General features: G+C 35.4%; 3 protein-coding genes across 3 annotated transcripts; 2 read left to right on the forward strand and 1 right to left on the reverse strand.

Moving 5' to 3' along the window:
• The first annotated feature begins 375 nt into the window (after positions 1–375).
• Positions 376–1,287, forward strand: LOC111519830 (ficolin-1-like). Its single transcript, XM_023181939.1, has 3 exons — positions 376–485; positions 553–1,095; positions 1,164–1,287. Exons 1-3 carry the CDS (start codon positions 376–378, stop codon positions 1,285–1,287), a joined length of 777 nt encoding a protein of 258 aa, XP_023037707.1.
• A 3,979-nt stretch (positions 1,288–5,266) lies between these two features.
• LOC6639853 (putative gustatory receptor 59d) lies at positions 5,267–9,849 on the reverse strand. The gene is made up of 6 exons (XM_023181938.1): positions 9,666–9,849; positions 9,418–9,611; positions 6,369–6,561; positions 6,134–6,310; positions 5,475–5,971; positions 5,267–5,419 (listed from the first exon to the last, which is right to left on the reverse strand). The coding sequence occupies exons 1-6, from the start codon at positions 9,847–9,849 to the stop codon at positions 5,267–5,269; spliced, it is 1,398 nt and encodes a 465-aa protein (XP_023037706.1).
• Positions 9,850–9,972: 123 nt separating this feature from the next.
• LOC26528821 (putative gustatory receptor 59d) lies at positions 9,973–11,263 on the forward strand. The gene is made up of 3 exons (XM_015178988.2): positions 9,973–10,009; positions 10,184–11,052; positions 11,111–11,263. Exons 1-3 carry the CDS (start codon positions 9,973–9,975, stop codon positions 11,261–11,263), a joined length of 1,059 nt encoding a protein of 352 aa, XP_015034474.2.
• Positions 11,264–17,403: the final 6,140 nt, after the last annotated feature.

Consider the following 17,403-nt stretch of genomic DNA (forward strand, 5'->3'; position numbering starts at 1 on the left):
AGGGTGTTCCTAATGTGCAATGTAAAAGTTTTATTTAAAGAGAATAGATAATGTTAATCTTAATCTAAATTAATAAGCTTTTCTTCATTATCCAATAATATTTAATGTCTTGGCTTTTTGAGTCAAATATGTTAATGAATAAGGACTAGAATCTGGTAAATAAACCACTAAATCTTTCCACCAGATGCACCCTAATGTATTTACATACGCACAGCATGTGTATGAATATGCAAAAATCAAAATCAGAAATCAGAGAAGTGTCTATATAAATTGTTAAATAAATAAAATCGAAACTCCAATGGAACATTATCTTGGTTCTTGGGTATATAAACCGAAATTGTTCCAACCTAAGTTAGTAATAATAAGACCGCCACCATGAAAGTGTCTTGCCTTTATTGTGTATCCCTCTGCCTTGCATTTTGCGAGGGCTTAACACTTCAATCAAGTGTGGTTTTAAGGAAGAAAAGAAATTCAACGAGTGACAAGTGAGTATACAAATTGTGATAAACAATAAAAATATTAATTCAAATATACGAATAAACCCCAAAACAGCTCATTAGAAAACAAAGACTTGAATGAAAAAGTTATCTTAACATCCTGTCCACGTCAGTTTGGAAAAGAAGGGATATTCAATATTAGCCTTCCGGGTCTCGATCCGTTTCCCGTTCTGTGCGATGCTAAAATTGCGGGACCAGGTTGGACAGTAATTGCCAGTCGATCAAATGCGAACCTGAATTTCTTCAGGAACTGGGCGGACTACAAAAAAGGTTTCGGAGACCTCTCCGGTGACTTCTTTATAGGACTCGATAACCTCCATTCTATAACTAAGTCCCAAACCCATGAATTGTATATTCATTGGGAGGATTTCGATGGGGTCACTCGTTTCGCTCAATATGACGATTTTTACATTGAAAATGAAAATATGTTATATCAAATGACGAAACTAGGAACCTATACTGGAGATGCCGAAGATTCATTATCTTATCACAAGGGTCAAAAATTCTCGACTTATGATAAAGATAACGATTTATTTTCAGACACAAGTTGTGCTCTTGTATACCTAGGTGGTTGGTGGTATAAGGACTGTGCTTCAAGGTATAATTATTTAATGTAGCTTAATTTCAAGTTGTCATATTTATATTTATTATTTCAATATCTTTCAGCAATTTGTTTGGAAGCTATTTGGAAGGGCAATATGACAGCTCTATGAAAACGAAACGGATGTTTTGGCATAATGAATTTCTTAAAACGATAAAAATGATGGTGCGACCCAAATGCGGATGTTAAGCCAAAGCAAAAAAAACAATTTTAATCTGATTTGCGAGTACATTGCAATATGTCGATCTTAATGGTTTATGTATCAAGTATCTAAAGAGTCTACCAAAACAAAACATATGCTTAATAAAATTTTAACAATTTTTGAAAACCTAAAACTTTTGTAACTGTTTCTAAATATTAATTTAACATTAATAAAAACTTATTACTGCATTAAAAAAATTAAATTATTGTTTAATAATTTATTATTTTGTGAGCCAACATTTATTTTATTTGCATTTCAGGTTCTTTAATTGAAACTAACAGTCCATAGTCGAAGATGACATTGGTAAGCAATCAATGTTCAATGAGGTTAGTATATCCTTGCTCCTTGTTAGTATATCCTAGTTGTTCTGTTACTCTTCCTTATCGAAAAGTGTCACAGCTAAAAAAGGGTTTATATAAAAGTATTGCTAACAAAAACCATCCTACAAAATCAAGGTATAGGAGTGCGGCACATGTAGCATTCTATTTTAAATGTATGTTTATATATGACACTTTTTATAAAATCATTCAATCGTTCATTAAGTGCAATTTGTAAATCGTTTGGGGTCACTTATTAAACAAATCTCTCTAATCTGCTGGCAAGTTTTGCAGATTATCCTCAATATGATAAAAGTCAAACACAACAAGTAACTCATTTCATGTCCCTTTTTATTAATGCTTTAAAAGTGCTCTATATCATATTGTATGAGGAAAATTGATGTGGTTAATAAAGTGTTCGCCATGCCTAAAATATGCCGCCTTCCGACTCTATAGAGACCCAAGCAACTGATTTCGAATGGATTGCGTACCAATTGCAGCTGAAAGCTCTCAAACTGTAATGAAAGAAACAATTAAGTTTGACTCAATTAGTTTTAACTCACTTTTAATTGAACTCACAGTCAATTCCAGCCGCTCATCCAAGCCCAATGGTAAAGAAGTTCGACTTTGCAATAATCGAACCACTGCACCGTGGGCATCCTCAATATAAAGTAGAACTAGAACTGTGATATACTGATCCAAATGATAGAATAATAAACATGGTAGAAAAAGTCCTACGGTCCAATTGGATGTCGGATTATATCTATTCAATTTAAAGCCCATGACCGTGAAGTAGATGGTAGCTACATTGGTCAGAAAATAGGTAAAATTTATACAGAAATACTGAGCACCAAAAACCTTGGAGATACGCTTTATAAGTGCTTGCAATTGAGATTGTCTTTCCGCAATGTTATCCATCTGATCGGCTAGGAAGCAACACTTTGTGATGAACACACCCATTCGGTGTGGATTTAATTGTGAAATGGCATCCAAAACATCACGTAATTCTTGTATAAGCAAAATGTAGTGTCCATGTATATTCAGCATGGCAAAGTAATATTGAGTAACGATGACATTGAGTATCGCTGTGATGATCGAGATAATGTAGAGTTGCAGACCAATGCCAAATGTGAGACGCTCACTAACTGCAGTCAACATGATAAACATTTGCAACAATTCCGAGAGTAGGGCAAAGAGGAACTTATTGAGTACGCCCCGACGATAAAGACGCTCCACATGTGGCCTCTTCACAAAGAGTTGATACAGAGCATTAACCAATTTCACAAGTTCTTGCCTTTCCCGCCAACGAAAGAGAATAGTGACAAATACTCCACAGACACGTACAATGCCTACCACAAGGAAAACATATTGATGCAAATAGTTTGGATTCAATAAAACTGATCTTATCCTTTCACCGAACAGATACTGCATGGGTATAAGACTAAAGATCATTACATTAAGAAATATGGCATATAGTGTTGCACTTCTATCGATGTAGGCTTGTTTGCGTTTCGTATCGATTTTGAAATTAATTAAACCCACGAATCGTCCATAGTTGTAACTAATTCGTAGGCACCATCTAGTCAGTTCAGACATAATAATAAATTGCAACTAAATTATGGTCTAGTGTCATTTGTTGGTGATGACAGGGCCCAACGCAATTGAAATTCAACCTAATGACGTGATGAGAAGCTCTATGTTACAGATAATCAATAGGTAATTGAGTACATGGCAATTTCAATAATAATACATAAGGGGCTAGGCTAGCCTTTTTACAACTATGACGTATATGTTGAGTAGGTAATTAATCAAGGGATTGCAAAGCCATATAGAGGGTATTTACTAATACTTTCTCAGTTTAGATGTCTTTTCCTTTGGGAGAGAATTTTTAGATCCATAAATTTCTTAATTTACAAACTTTCTAAAGATTACAACAGTTTTCTTGCTTCTTTTGAGTCTTTCTGCTCACAAACTCTCGTCCTTTCCTTTCTCTAAGATCCATGTGGGTTAATCCACTCATAAATAGCAAAACGCAGTCTTTTCATTCGTGTTCTCTTTTCTGAAGTTCTCTAATCACAAACTCTACAGTAAGTTCTTACAATTAGTTAAGAAGAAAATCTCAATATTTAACTCTAGAGCTTGTCATTAGTTCAAAAACTTTTTGTGGCGCTTGCTATTACCTAAGAGTTTTTTGAGATTTAAAGTCAATACTTTAAGATAATTCCAAACCTTTCCATAACGCTATAGTCTGTATACAAAAAAAGGTACCCATATACAGCTCTGAAAAGTAGGCTACAAAATTTGTAAAAGTTTGTTTTGAATTTTTAATAGTTTTTAATATCATATTGAATTAGAATAATTGTATTACTTAATACAGATGCAATCATGGCGATGACACTGCATCTATTTAGCTCAAATAGACCCAGGACAGTCATTTTAAGAGGATTACGGGCCAATTGAAGTTGAAATCTCTCAAACTGTAAGAAAAAAGAGTTGAAAAACCAAACATAAAGCAATAAATGGTCTACTCACAGCAGTTTCCAGACGTTGATCCAAGCCAGCAGGATATAGACAACGTTGTTCCATTAGTTTCAACATCTCATCGTGGGCATCCAAAGTATACAGATTGGCAAATATCACTAACAAATTGTCTATATAATAGCAAATAATGGCACATGATATCATGGCTAAGCCGAACGGAGATGTACCCAATCCCGAGGCGCTGTATTTAAAGGCGCAGAACGTGAAATAGATGGTAGCCACCGAGGAGAGATAATATGTGGCTGATATGCAGAAACTCTGTAGACCAAATATCTTTGACATTTTCTCGACCAAACGCTGAAGTTTTGATTGAGTGCCAGCTATTTCATCCAGCTGATCAGCTAAAGCACAACATTTGCTCATAAAAATGCCTCCATAACGACGTCTGGTGTTGACCTCATGAATTTTGGAGAGTAACCGACTGAGCTCCAGATTGAGTAGCATATAATGTCCATGGACATGCAACATGGCAAAGAAATATTGTGACACAATGCTATTTAGCAATGCTGTTAGAAAATACATGAGACTTAAATTCAAACACAGCTCAAGACTAAAAGGTTGACGTTGGGCATTCAATTCGACAATCATTTGAAATAGCTCAGCAAAGGAATCGAAAATGCATTTACTAATCACACCGCGTCTATAGAGCCTTTTGACTTGCGGCTTTGTCAGAAACAATTGACGAAATCCCCTCAAAAGGCTCCGTAGTTCACGACGTTGACGCCAACGACTAAGTAAACTGAGTAGAACACCAACTAAGCGGATTTTCGTCATAATCACAAAGACCTGAACATGCAGGCGATTTGCTTGGGTCCAGGCCACATTTATGTTTTCACTTCTTAGCAATTGCAGAGGTAGAAAACAAAAAATAAACACATTAACCAAAACTGCATAAATTGTAGCTTTATGGCTGATCGAAGAACGACCTGTTCGCAAGTCAATCTCAAAATTCAATACACCCATTAGACGGGCATAATAGTAAAAGAAGCGCAATACGAAATCAACTAGGTCAAACATTGTGGCAAAGCGAAATGAACTAAAAGTCACTTGTTTGAGTTCCCTTTATACCCATCAATATATACAGCTAATTGAGAAATATTGTCTCCAATTAATAGTTTTCTATTTCGTATTGTATAAGAATTAATGAATGGCTTATGACAGAATGTCCCATGGCTATGCTATTACCACGCTCTAATGTAAATAGACCCATTACAGTGAACTTGAGGGGATTTCGCACTAATTGCAATTGGAAATTTTCAAACTGAAAACAAAAATGTTTATCAAATTGGTTAATATGACTCAACTTTACTACTCACAGATTCTTCTAAACGTATATCCAGACTACGTGGGAGTACAGTACGTTGTTCCATTAGTTTTACCATTTCTGCAAAGGCATCTAGGGCACAGAAAGTCATTGAGACAGTCAGATAAGTATTCGTATAGTAGACAGTAATACTGCTCAATATTAAAATCATTCCCGAAGTAGACCAACCCATGCCAGCGAAAGTATACTTATGGGCGCTGTAGCTTAAGTAAATACTGGCCACAAATGTGAGGTAATATATAAAAGAACCACAGAAACTTTGCACTTGAAATATTTTTAGCATTTGCTTAGAAAGCTTCATTAGATCGGATTGTGTTTGATCTATCTCATCCACACGATCAGCTAGGGAGCAACATTTCGTCACAAAGACTCCAACACGGTGTTTCTCTTTGGTTAATTGATGTGTTTCAGCCAGAATTTGCTTCATCTCGCAGTTCAGGAGTGTTAAATGACTATAAACATTGAGCATGGCAAAATAGAATTGTGAAACTAATACATTAAAGGCAGATACAAAAAAGCCGATAAAAAATACTTGCAAAAGTACAGAGGGACTCATATAAATTCGCATAAAATCATAAGTCACTCCCAATTGCAGAATATCGACTAAAAATACGCAAATTAATTGGCTAATCACAGCGCGTCGAAACAAACGTTTCACATGACGTCTTTTCATCATCAGAAGTCGAAAACCATTGACCAAGTGCATCAATCGACGACGCTGATACCAACGGGACCACAGCGAGGCGAAGACTCCTATAACTCGTATTCCAGCCATCAATACAAAAATATATTCATGCAGCGATTTTGAGCGGTTCCACATGACACTAACTGAAACGATAAAAGTCAATCACTAGTAACTCATTTTGAGAAGAAGACTTAGCCACACGTTGCCCTCGAATCAATAGTATGGGAAGAATGCCACAGGTTAAAGTATTGATGATAGCTGCATAAATGGTCACTCCAGTTGTGATATATGGACGCCCAGTTCTTCCATCAATCTTAAAATTGAGGACTCCAGTGAGACGAGCATACAAGTAGCTAATCTTTATACACCATTCAACTAGACCCATTGTTTTAGACTGAAAGTTTACTAATGACAGTAACAGGCATTAGACAATTAATATCAGTTCTTGACAAACTTTTAATGTATTGATTATAAATTTATATGACCTGATCTTTGTGATAAGGAGAAAGGCAACTAGAATATTTAAAGAAGGCAATTACCCTACAAAGTTCTGGTTTATTGCTTCACCCACAAGAATCTAGATATTTTTAAAATTATTATCCAAATTAATAGTTCTGTATTTCATATTGTATCAAAAACAAGGAATGGGTTATGACAGAATGTCCCAAAACTATGCTATTACTACGCTTGTCCGTAAAGAGGCCCATAACAGTCATCTTGAAAGGATTTCTCACCAATTGCAGTTGAAATTTTTCAAACTGAAAATAAATTGTTAATTAGTAATTAGTTCAAATAAGTAATTTTCACTACTCACAGATTCTTCTAGACGCTCATCTAAATTCCTTGGAAATAAAGTGCGTTCTTCCATTAGCTTCACCATTTCTGCATGAGCTTCTATGGTATATAGCATTAAAGAGCCCACTATATAGGTATCCGTATAGTAGGCAATTAACCCACTTAAAATTAAGATCTTTCCCAAAGTGGACCAACCCATGCCAGCAAAGCTATATCTATATGCGCTGTAGCTTAAATAGATACTAGCCACAAAAGTGAGATAGTAAATCAATGATGTACAAAAACCCTGTACCTGGAATATTTCGGACATTAGTTTAGAAAGTTCCTGTAGTTCAGATTGTGTTTGAGCTATATCATCCAACCGATCGGCAAGGAAACAACACTTTGTTACAAAGACCCCGACGCCACGCCTCTGATCACGTAACTGATGTGTTTCCGCTAGGATTTGTTTCAACTCATAGTTCAGGAGTATATAATGACTATGGACATTGAGCATGGAGAGATAAAATTGCCAAATAAAAACATTGAACACCGATACCAAAAAGAAGACGAAAAACAATTTCAAAATTACCCCAAGACTGAGATAATTTCGCATGAAATCAAATGACACACCCATTTGCAGGATATCCCCAAAAAAGGTGCAAATAAATTTGCTTATTACCGCGCGTCGAAATAATCGTTTTACATGGGGTTTTTTTATCATTAAACGCCGAAAACCATTGACCAACTGGATCAATCGACGACGCTGTTTCCATCGTGACCACAGCGAGGCAAAGACTCCTATGACTCTCACTGTTGACATCATTACAAAGATATATTCATGCAGCATATTAGACCGCATCCACATGGAAGCAACTGCAATGAATCGGTAGAATTAATTATTTGGAAACATTTCAATGAAAAGTCTTCTCATACATTGCTGTCGAAACAATGTTAGGGGGACCAAGGCACAGGTTAATAAATTGATGATAGCTGCATAAGCGGTTACTCCAGTTGTGATGTAAGGACGTCCTGTTTTGTCATCGATCTTGAAGTTGAGTACTCCTGTCAGGCGGCCATAAAAATAGTTAATCCATATACACCATTCAACTAAATCCATTGTTTAAGACTAAAAGTTGACTAATGGCCATTCCATCAATTGGACTCCAACAATTTCGCGGCAATCTTTTAATTTTATTAAGAGTTCAATTCAATAAAAGAAATTCATATTTAGTATATCATTCCCTAATCAATGTAATATATTCCATTCATCGGAATTATTAATTTCGAGATAAAATATAAGTGCTGAAAGAGGTGGTCATTAAGGTTAATAGTAGAACTGCTAACCAAGAGGTGCTTTCACTTGAAAAGGAGGAATATGAATTGAATGAACAATAAAGCGAACTTAAATATATACATAATAACTTAAGCTCATTTGGTTAATGTTGAAGGATTCGAAGATAATATATTCTAATGGGAAAGTAACCCCCGTGTTAATCAAGGGCCAGATATATGCGCCCAATGATCGGCAGATTTTAAGCGTTTCTATCTGGCTAACTTATTATTTAAACCCTCAAAATGTACACAAATAAATAACGTTAAACAAAGTTGTTCGTGTTAATAATTTTGTATTTCATATTGTATAAGAAATATTGAATGGAGTATAATAGATTGTCCAATGGTTATGCTATTACTACGCTGTACCGTAAAGAGACCCATTATAGTGAACTTGAGGGGATTTCTCACCAATTGCAATTGAAATTTTTCAAACTAAAGATAGAGAAATAAAATAAAAGTTACTTTTTACTTGAAATTACTCATATTAACTACTCACAGACTCATCTAGGCGTATGTCCAGATTTCGTGGAAATAAAGTACGTTCCTCCATTAATTTTACCATTTCAGAATGAGCGTCTAAGGTAAATAAGACCAATGAAGCAATTAGGTAAGTATCTAAGTAGTATACCAAGACACCGCTGAGTACCAAAAACATTCCCGAGTTCGACCAACCCAAGCCAGCAAAAGTATACTTATGGGCGCTAAAGGTTAGGTAGACATTAGCCACAAATGTGAGGTAATATATCACAGCAGAACAGAAACTTTGCATTCGAAAAATCTTGGACATTAGCTTACAAAGTTTCTGTAGATCAGATTGTGTTTGAGCTATCTCATCCAAACGATCGGCTAGTAAACAACATTTTGTCACAAATCCTCCAACACCGTGTGTCTGTTTTCTTAGCTGATGAGTTTCGGCAAGAATTTGCTTCAACTCATAGTTCAGGAGTATATAATGACTATGGACATTTAGCATGGAGAAGTAAAATTGCGACATGATAACATTAAAAACTGCTACTAAATAGTAGATAAACATAATTGTTAGAAATACTGCCGGAGTGAGGTAAGCTCGAAGGAAATCGTAAGCTATACCCAATTGCAATAAGTCCACCGAAACGGTACTAATAAATTTGCTTATTACCGCACGTCGAAACAAACGTTTGACATGGGGTTTTTTCATCATCAGACGTCGAAAACCATTGACTAAGTGCATCAATCGACGACGCTGATACCAACGGGACCACAGCGAGGCGAAGACACCAACGACCCGTACTAGAGCCATTGACACAAAGATATATTCGTGCAGCGAATTCGAAGTTTTCCACATGTCACTAACTGAAACGAGTAAGGTCAATTAGACAAGTCAATTAAAAACAAGTCTATCCATACATTGTCCTCGAATAGTTTGTAGGGGAACTATGGAACAGGTGAACAAATTGATGACAGCTGCATAAATGGTCACTCCAGTTGTGATATATGGACGCCCAGTTCTTCCATCAATCTTGAAATTGAGGACTCCAGTGAGTCGGGCATACAAGTAGCTAAGCCTTATACACCATTCAACTAGACCCATTGTTTTAGACTGAAAGTCGACTAATGACCCGAATACAGGCAATTGGAACCTAACAATTCTTATCAGTTCTCGATAATCTTCTGACAATCTCTTAATTTCAATAAGAGTTTTCTGTTCTATGCAATGTGGATAAAAAATCCAGTTCAGTCTACCATTAGCAGTATGTCTAACTTCATCTTTGTCGAATGGATACTACACATCCATTATTATTATTCCCGTTTGATGGGAATTTTGAATTTCGAAATCAATCCGAAAACGGGAAGGGCACAAGTGACCATAATAGGAACCATATATGCTATGTTAATCAATGGAATATTCTTTTGCATATTTCCAGTATTAATACTAAGATCTTCATTGGTTTTCACTTTATGGGATCGACCGAATCTTATACATCAGTCACTATTATTGGCCGCATCAATTTTTCGTATCGGTGGTGTTTATGTCTCTCTGATAATTCGCTGGCGGCGACGACGAAAAGTTATGCGTCTATTCAATGGTTTTTGGTCTCTGTACGTGGCGAAACCTCGTGTGAGGCATCTCTTACGTCGCGGTGTGTTTTGCAAATTTCTTTGTGCTTTTCTCACGGAATGGTCACAAATGATGACCGGGTTAAGTGTAATTTACAATTATCTTACTCCTGGATTGGTGTTGACTTTCTTTTCACTTTTTGCCTTGACTGCTTTACTTAATGTGATCATATCCGAGTATTATTTTGCCATGATCAATGTACATGCACATTATATACTACTCAATTATGAATTGCATTCCATTCTGGAGGAGGCCCGCTTACTCAGCCTGAAATGCTACTCCCATCGTGGCAGAGGAGGTTTAATGACCCGTTGCTGTTATCTGGCCGATCGTGTGGATGAAATTGCAAAGACTCAGTTTGATTTGCAAACATTAAATGAACTTATGATTGAAATTTTTGGAGTTCAAGGATTCTGCATAGCTTTCATCTATTATCTGACGACCATAGCGTTAATATACTTTACCTTCACTGCCGCAAAATCCAAAATGTTAAATCTAAAACTATCAATCTGGAGCGCTGTATTCACATGCGGTTATATTCTTTTTTACTATTCTGACGGTTTCTTTGGTGTCTTTATAATGTTTTATGTTTTGGATGCAGATGCCAAAATGAGGCGATTGCTGGGCGATCGGACATTGTTGGCGACGGGCCTCGATGAGCGACTCGAAACTGCGGTTAGTATGGGTTTAATAACTAATTTAAGCAAAAATTAATATTCATATTTCATTGCAGTTAGAAAACCTTCAATTGCAGCTGCTACGAAATCCATTAAGACTATCTGTACTTCATTTGTATGATGTGGAACGTCCGAGTGCCATGATCATGATTAATTCGGTTGTGATTAATTCTTTATTATTAATTCAATATGACATTGAACATTTTTAGGCACATTAACAATTTTAGCTTAAACAAATATAACGCATATTAGTTTCCATTAAACAATTTTAAGATAGTCAGGGAATTAAATTGTTTGTTTTATAGAGTTACATAGTAGGGATGTTCAAAGTTCGCTACAATCGCTAAATATCGATATATGCGACTAATCGAATCTCAAACAAGCAGCTTTGATTATCACCAGGTATGGACAAAACTGAGAAGTACATTCTAAGGTCAAATGCTTAAAAATGTGATGTTTGACTACGTTTTTGGTTACTTTTTTACTATATCTAGATAGTAAAAACATAAAGGTCGATAAGCCTGTAATATTCGATACATTAACTCGATATAATTTAAACGTTCAAACATCGAACAAAAAAACACGAATAAATCGATACTATGGATATCGATAAGTTTGGGTAATGACGCCATTTTAGGTAACTCTTGGTAATCTGTTAAAAGATCGATCTCTTGGATGTTATCTTATAGATCAAAGTTTATGACATATTTCCCATTTGAACATATTCTAAACGTTTGACTTAAATATATTGGATAGCTTTACCGATTTATATTTACATTGGCGAATATGCTTGTAGGTAAAAATACTGCAAAATGCAGTTGTATTTGTCGATTTCATAAAACTTTTGTATCTTTAGAATTTTATTCAAGGAAATTACATATGGAAAAATAAGATATAAGTAAATTCTAAATCCAGTCCATTTTTATCTGAATAATTTAAAAAAGAAACATCTTATTCAAAAGCTAAATACACCAAAAATAATTTTATAAAATGACAACAAAGAGAACCTGTATGCATGTTAAAGGAATAGCTACCCATGTAGGTATATGTATGTATATGTACATATATACATATATGTATACCTTATGTGTATTAAAAGGGAGAAATCAATAGAAGAAGAAACCTTGTACAAGGACGTTGTCCTGGTGAATTTCTTTGTTGCTGCTGCTGCCTCCGGATGTCTGTCTGTTCATGTGGGTGTATGAGATTGAGAGTGAGTGTGGATGGAGGTGTGTTTTGTGTGCTGTGGGTGGCTATGTGTGTATAGGACGAGGTAAAGCTGTTAAAAACACGACCCTCATAAAATAAACACAATAATGACTGAAAGAACTTGCGGAACACAGAGTCGAACTGAGAGTTGTGTGTCGTTTTTACCATTCTTCCAGCACACTGTGTCAATGGCATGTGTAATTGCGCCCAAAGCAACCGATAATGGCCATTTCATACAGTCGGTCTCAGTGGCCGGAATGATATTGAGTAGGTGAATAAACGGGATGCCTTTTGTATTGACGATTGCCCAGGCATTTATAACATTCCCCATTCCCCGTTCCCATTCCATCTCGGGGAACTAAGAAAACTTGACACTGACTTGACACTGACAAATCCAGCGACAGGCATCCGACGATGGCAGCATCAATACTTAGCCGCAAGAGCGGCAAAATAAACGAGCTTCCATTCAATTTCCTTCCCTTACTTGCAACTGCAACGACAACTTGCCACTGCTCTCGCTTTCTATCTTCCTCTCTCTTTGGCTGCTTAGCATAAGTCGCAGTTTAATCCTGCACCCGACAAGCCACAATATGCATTGCCAACTTTGTCAAGAGAAGGGAAATGAAATGCAGCGGGAGAGGGGCATTTGAGGGGAAGAGCGAAAAGAGACGTAATGCCAATAAGCAAGCAATGACATTTTAGCATAATGCATTGCCTTCTGCATCGTCTACTTGGGTAACATTTTCTGAAGCCAAAACTAACAAGAGAACGACAAGGAGAAGACCCAGAAGACTGAAGTGAAGTGCCTGCTGACATGCTGCAAAAGAGTTTTAGGTTTTCAGCCATACATATCCATGTACACATAAATATATGTACATATGTATATAAATTTACTTATAGACATCGAACATGAATATGCTTGGCATGTAAACATTGATCAAATGTCTGAAAATTTAGCTTCAATGAGGATTATAATGATCTGATTACAATATTTTCAAATTGTATCACTATTTATCTATATTAGAAGGGATAGAACAACTTAGAATGCAATGTAATTTAATAGGCAAAAGTATACAAAATGTATGACAAATTATATTTATTGAGAAGAAATCTTAAGATTTTTATTTTTATTATACAATTTTCCAATTCTAATCTAGCTCGGATAGTTAGCTATATCATATTGTATAAGAAGTAGAGTGTTTATGATGAGTGAGTTACCCATTGACAACATGCCATTACGTCCTATATCAAACAAGTTGAGAACACGTATTCTTAGTTTATTTTTAGCCAATTGAAATTGGAGACTTTCCAACTGTAAGAATCAAACTGAATTATTCACATTCACATAGCGTTTAGATAATACTCACAGCCGTGTCGAAGCGTTCGTCAAGACAAGGACTCAAAATGGTGCGTTCTTCTAGAATTGAAGACATCTTAGCATGGGCATCCATTACATAGAACAATATATATGTAGTGAGGCAACCATCCGCATAGTGAAAAACTGTGGAAACGCATATCATCACAAGACCCCAAATGGAAAAACCCATGCCTTCAATGCCATATTTAAAAGTACTAAAGGTAAAGTAGATAGTCGACGCAGTGGTTAAATAATAGGTAGAGGCTACGCATAAGCCCTGAATGCCAAAGATTTTTGACATTAGAGTAAAGATATTGTGCAATTCGGATTCTGTCTGAGCTATTTGGTCTACACGATCGGCTAGATCACAACATTTTGTCACAAATACACCCATTCCGCGATTTCTTGGGGGCCTTTTGATTAAACTTAGAGACTTGGCTTCCGCTATGATGCCCTCTAATTCGTGGTTTAGTAAAATAAAATGTCCATGAATGTTAAGCATGGCAAAATAATATTGTGTTATTATTAGATTTAGCAGAGCCGTCACTATGTAAAGCAAAGTAACACTTAAGGCCACTTCAAACGTTAGATTACTCTTCAAGGCATCCAATCCGACGGCCAATTGAAGACATTCGGAAACTACTCCGCAGATAGTTTTACTTATTACTCCGCGACGATATAATCGTTTCACCTGAGGTTTTTGTATATATAAATGCCGCAACGCCTTTACAAATTGCATGATTTTTTGACGTTTATACCAGCGACTAATAATAGTTAAAACAACTCCAATGAGACGTATTGCGGCCACCATTACAAAGACATATTCATGCAAGAGATTGGAACGTGTCCAAATTGCATGCACCGTGGAATTGGTCAATATCTTAATCGGCACAACGCTGAAGAATAACACATTAACAACTGCAGCATAGATGGTGGTTGTGGTAGTGATTCGAGGACGGGCTGTCTTTAAATTAACTTCAAAATTCATTACACCTATCAGACGGGCATAGAGATAGCTCATCCGAAGCATCGACGTAACTAGATCGGGCATTGTTGCTTACTGACATCGAATTTCGAAAAGATGTGACGGCAAACTAGACACTAATGACGTGATTAGGGAATTGTGATAACGCGCAACCTATATGCTTAATTGGATTGCATTGAAATCAGATCTACAATGGGTAAAATAACGATTTTCTAATAAGTTGTTTAGTTAAGGTTTTACGCCCTGTAGAATGTCAGAAAATAATATGGTTTTTATTAGAATTTTTAGCTCCAAAATTTGATTTAAATATAATCAAAACACAATAAGATATAATTAAACCAATTTCACAATATTTTTATTTTCCATAGTACATAAATTGACTTTAAGAGACTCAGATCAGGAGACTGACTCTGCCAAGCCATTAATAATGATTAAAAAGTTATTAGAAATCACAATAGTTAAATTAACAAGGTTTATTATACTGTTTTGTTTCTAATATATATTTTATAATATTTAGTTATTTCTTATTTAGTAATGACTTTTTATTCCAATGCTATTTGAAGTTGTTTTAATTGACTGTTATTAAGGTAAACTTTATAATGAAAGAAAATCTTTAGATATTAGAATTCTGCACATGTCTTTAATATCACTTCACTTTCATTGATGATTGATTCTCTGACTAAAATATATAAAACCGTAAAGACACACCTTGGATTTGGCTTGCGTATAAATTTTGAAATTAAAGCAATTTTGATATAAGAATCAAGAAAACAACGAAAGTGCACTTTCTCTCATTCCATTTACTAAGAATCCTTGGTACACATGACCTCACTGTGCCGCCACCTTACAAATTGTTTGCGTAAAGTGTGTTAAACATCTTTAGTTCACCATAGTTTAGTTCATAGTTTGACAAACATGCCCCCGATACGAGTAGGCTCCACATACACATACACGAAGATGATGAGGATGATGATGATGACGATGCAGTTGCAAAATTCTATGAACATCAAATGTTTGCTCAACACTTATTTTTTTCCTTTCTTTTCTTAGCCCGCAGCTGGCAGGCATAAGTAGCGAATAGCGGACGGAGGTATCCAACTGAAACTGAACTGAACTGAAACTGAAACTTTGACGTGCACTCGAGTGCATATTAAACAGCGAAAGCTGTGGCCAAGTCTCAAGTGCCTGAGTCCTTTCCCCTCCACACACACTCACTCACCCTCTGCTCTCTTGTTGGCAGACAAAAGGCCAAGTGAAAGGTGCAATTTTTGTCATATACTAACTTAAATTTTGGGTTTAATTTTTAGGTAAAAAATTGTTCAAATTCCAAACACTATTTTGGCCATTTGTCATTCCGTCAAATGCCATGCAAAAAATTTGACATCATACAAATTTTTCGCTTGTGCAAGTGTCACAAAAATGTTGAACATTTTGTTTGAATTTGGTATAGATTTTTTTGTTTTGCTCTTCTTATTGTTGCAACAAATCAAATTGCCAAATAACAAAATACCAAATCAAATGAAAAAATTGTGGGCGAACACACACACACACGCACGCACGCACACACATAGAGAGCGAGGAAATGACTACGGAAACGGAAGCGTCAAAATGGTTGAGAGAATTTTTGAATGCAAAAACCCCAACAAAATAAAAAAAAAATAAAAACTGTTGCATAGTTGTGGGCGGCAAAAAAAATGCATACATATATTCGCGGACGGAAAAAAAACGTATATATTTTGATATTTATTATACATACATAGCATTTGTATGTGGTTAAATTTAGAAGGAGATTTTTTTATAGTTAAATGAAGTGTGTTAACATTTGATTAAGAGCGATTGCTTTGTGTATGTGTGTGTACATTAAAAACATGGTCTTAGTGAAACAAAATGTATACATTATGCCTTAGGACAAATGTTTTTTGGATTAGTGAAAAGCCCAAACAGAAATATGATTCGTTTTGACTAAGCAAAAGAGACTAATCTTTGTGTTTAGTGGCATTTTTTAAATAAAGTCAGAATGAAACAATATTTCTAATGGCAATTTCGGGATTTAATCATTATAAAAGAATTAAATGTTTAGATATTTTATGGCTTTGGTGGTTGCTTTAAGCAGCCTTCACTTCAAATAATATTGTAATAGCCAATGGGACACTTGTCGTATTCAAAGGTCGCATTACTCATACGACACGTAGTACTTTTATTTTATGTTACCACTTAAAATCAAAAAGTAAAAAAGTAGTCTCTTGGTATAGTTAAAATAAATTACCGAAATTTTTTTAATTTCGTTAGAGTTTATGACAATGAAAAAATTGTGTAAAAATGTTAGATTTTATCTTACTGCAGATTAAGTTATTTTTTGTTTGTTTTTTTAAGTGTTGATCTATCTTTTAAAAGTTGAATGTTGAAAATTAATTTCATCTAAGCACGTAGCAAACGGGGTTCAAAGTTGTCAAGAGGAGGTCAAGTTCTTGTTACCTGAACTGACAGCTGATTACTGCTAAATTTATTGTTTCTTCTGCAATCATAAAATCAAGAAAAGATCTTGCTGACTAAAACAATTTAAGGTTTGTAAAGGGTCTTAACTTCCAGCTATTTTCAAATCTCTCAAAAGTTTCTCTATTATGATTCAAAAAAAGTGAAAAAGAGTTCCCTGAAAAACAAAATATTCCGATGAATATTTGGTATAACAAAAACAGTGCTTCCAGCTCTAACGCAGAATTTCATTATTTGCCAACCATATTTTAAATTATGGCCAAGATAAAAAATGTTTGTTACTGGGGGGGAAAAAACTATATAAA

The sequence above is a fragment of the Drosophila willistoni genome (genome assembly GCF_018902025.1).
Source record: "Drosophila willistoni isolate 14030-0811.24 chromosome 2L unlocalized genomic scaffold, UCI_dwil_1.1 Seg196, whole genome shotgun sequence".
NCBI classification, from domain to species: Eukaryota; Metazoa; Arthropoda; class Insecta; order Diptera; family Drosophilidae; genus Drosophila; species Drosophila willistoni.

What these genes read in the sequence shown, in the direction of transcription:
- LOC111519830 (XM_023181939.1), top strand. Translation starts at nt 376, where the DNA reads ATGAAAGTGTCTTGCCTTTATTGTGTATCCCTCTGCCTTGCATTTTGC. An exon ending in AGAAATTCAACGAGTGACAA is followed by an intron (nt 486 to 552) that starts GTGAGTATACAA and finishes ACCCCAAAACAG; the next exon opens with CTCATTAGAAAACAAAGACT. An exon ending in TATAAGGACTGTGCTTCAAG is followed by an intron (nt 1,096 to 1,163) that starts GTATAATTATTT and finishes AATATCTTTCAG; the next exon opens with CAATTTGTTTGGAAGCTATT.
- LOC6639853 (XM_023181938.1), bottom strand. Translation starts at nt 9,849, where the DNA reads ATGGGTCTAGTTGAATGGTGTATAAGGCTTAGCTACTTGTATGCCCGA. An exon ending in ACAAACTATTCGAGGACAAT is followed by an intron (nt 9,612 to 9,665) that starts GTATGGATAGAC and finishes TACTCGTTTCAG; the next exon opens with TTAGTGACATGTGGAAAACT. An exon ending in GAAAAGACGTCATGTGAAAC is followed by an intron (nt 5,972 to 6,133) that starts GTTTGTTTCGAC and finishes TTAATGTATTAG; the next exon opens with TTTCACAATTCTATTTTGCC.
- LOC26528821 (XM_015178988.2), top strand. Translation starts at nt 9,973, where the DNA reads ATGTGGATAAAAAATCCAGTTCAGTCTACCATTAGCA. An exon ending in AGTTCAGTCTACCATTAGCA is followed by an intron (nt 10,010 to 10,183) that starts GTATGTCTAACT and finishes GCATATTTCCAG; the next exon opens with TATTAATACTAAGATCTTCA. An exon ending in ATGAGCGACTCGAAACTGCG is followed by an intron (nt 11,053 to 11,110) that starts GTTAGTATGGGT and finishes ATTTCATTGCAG; the next exon opens with TTAGAAAACCTTCAATTGCA.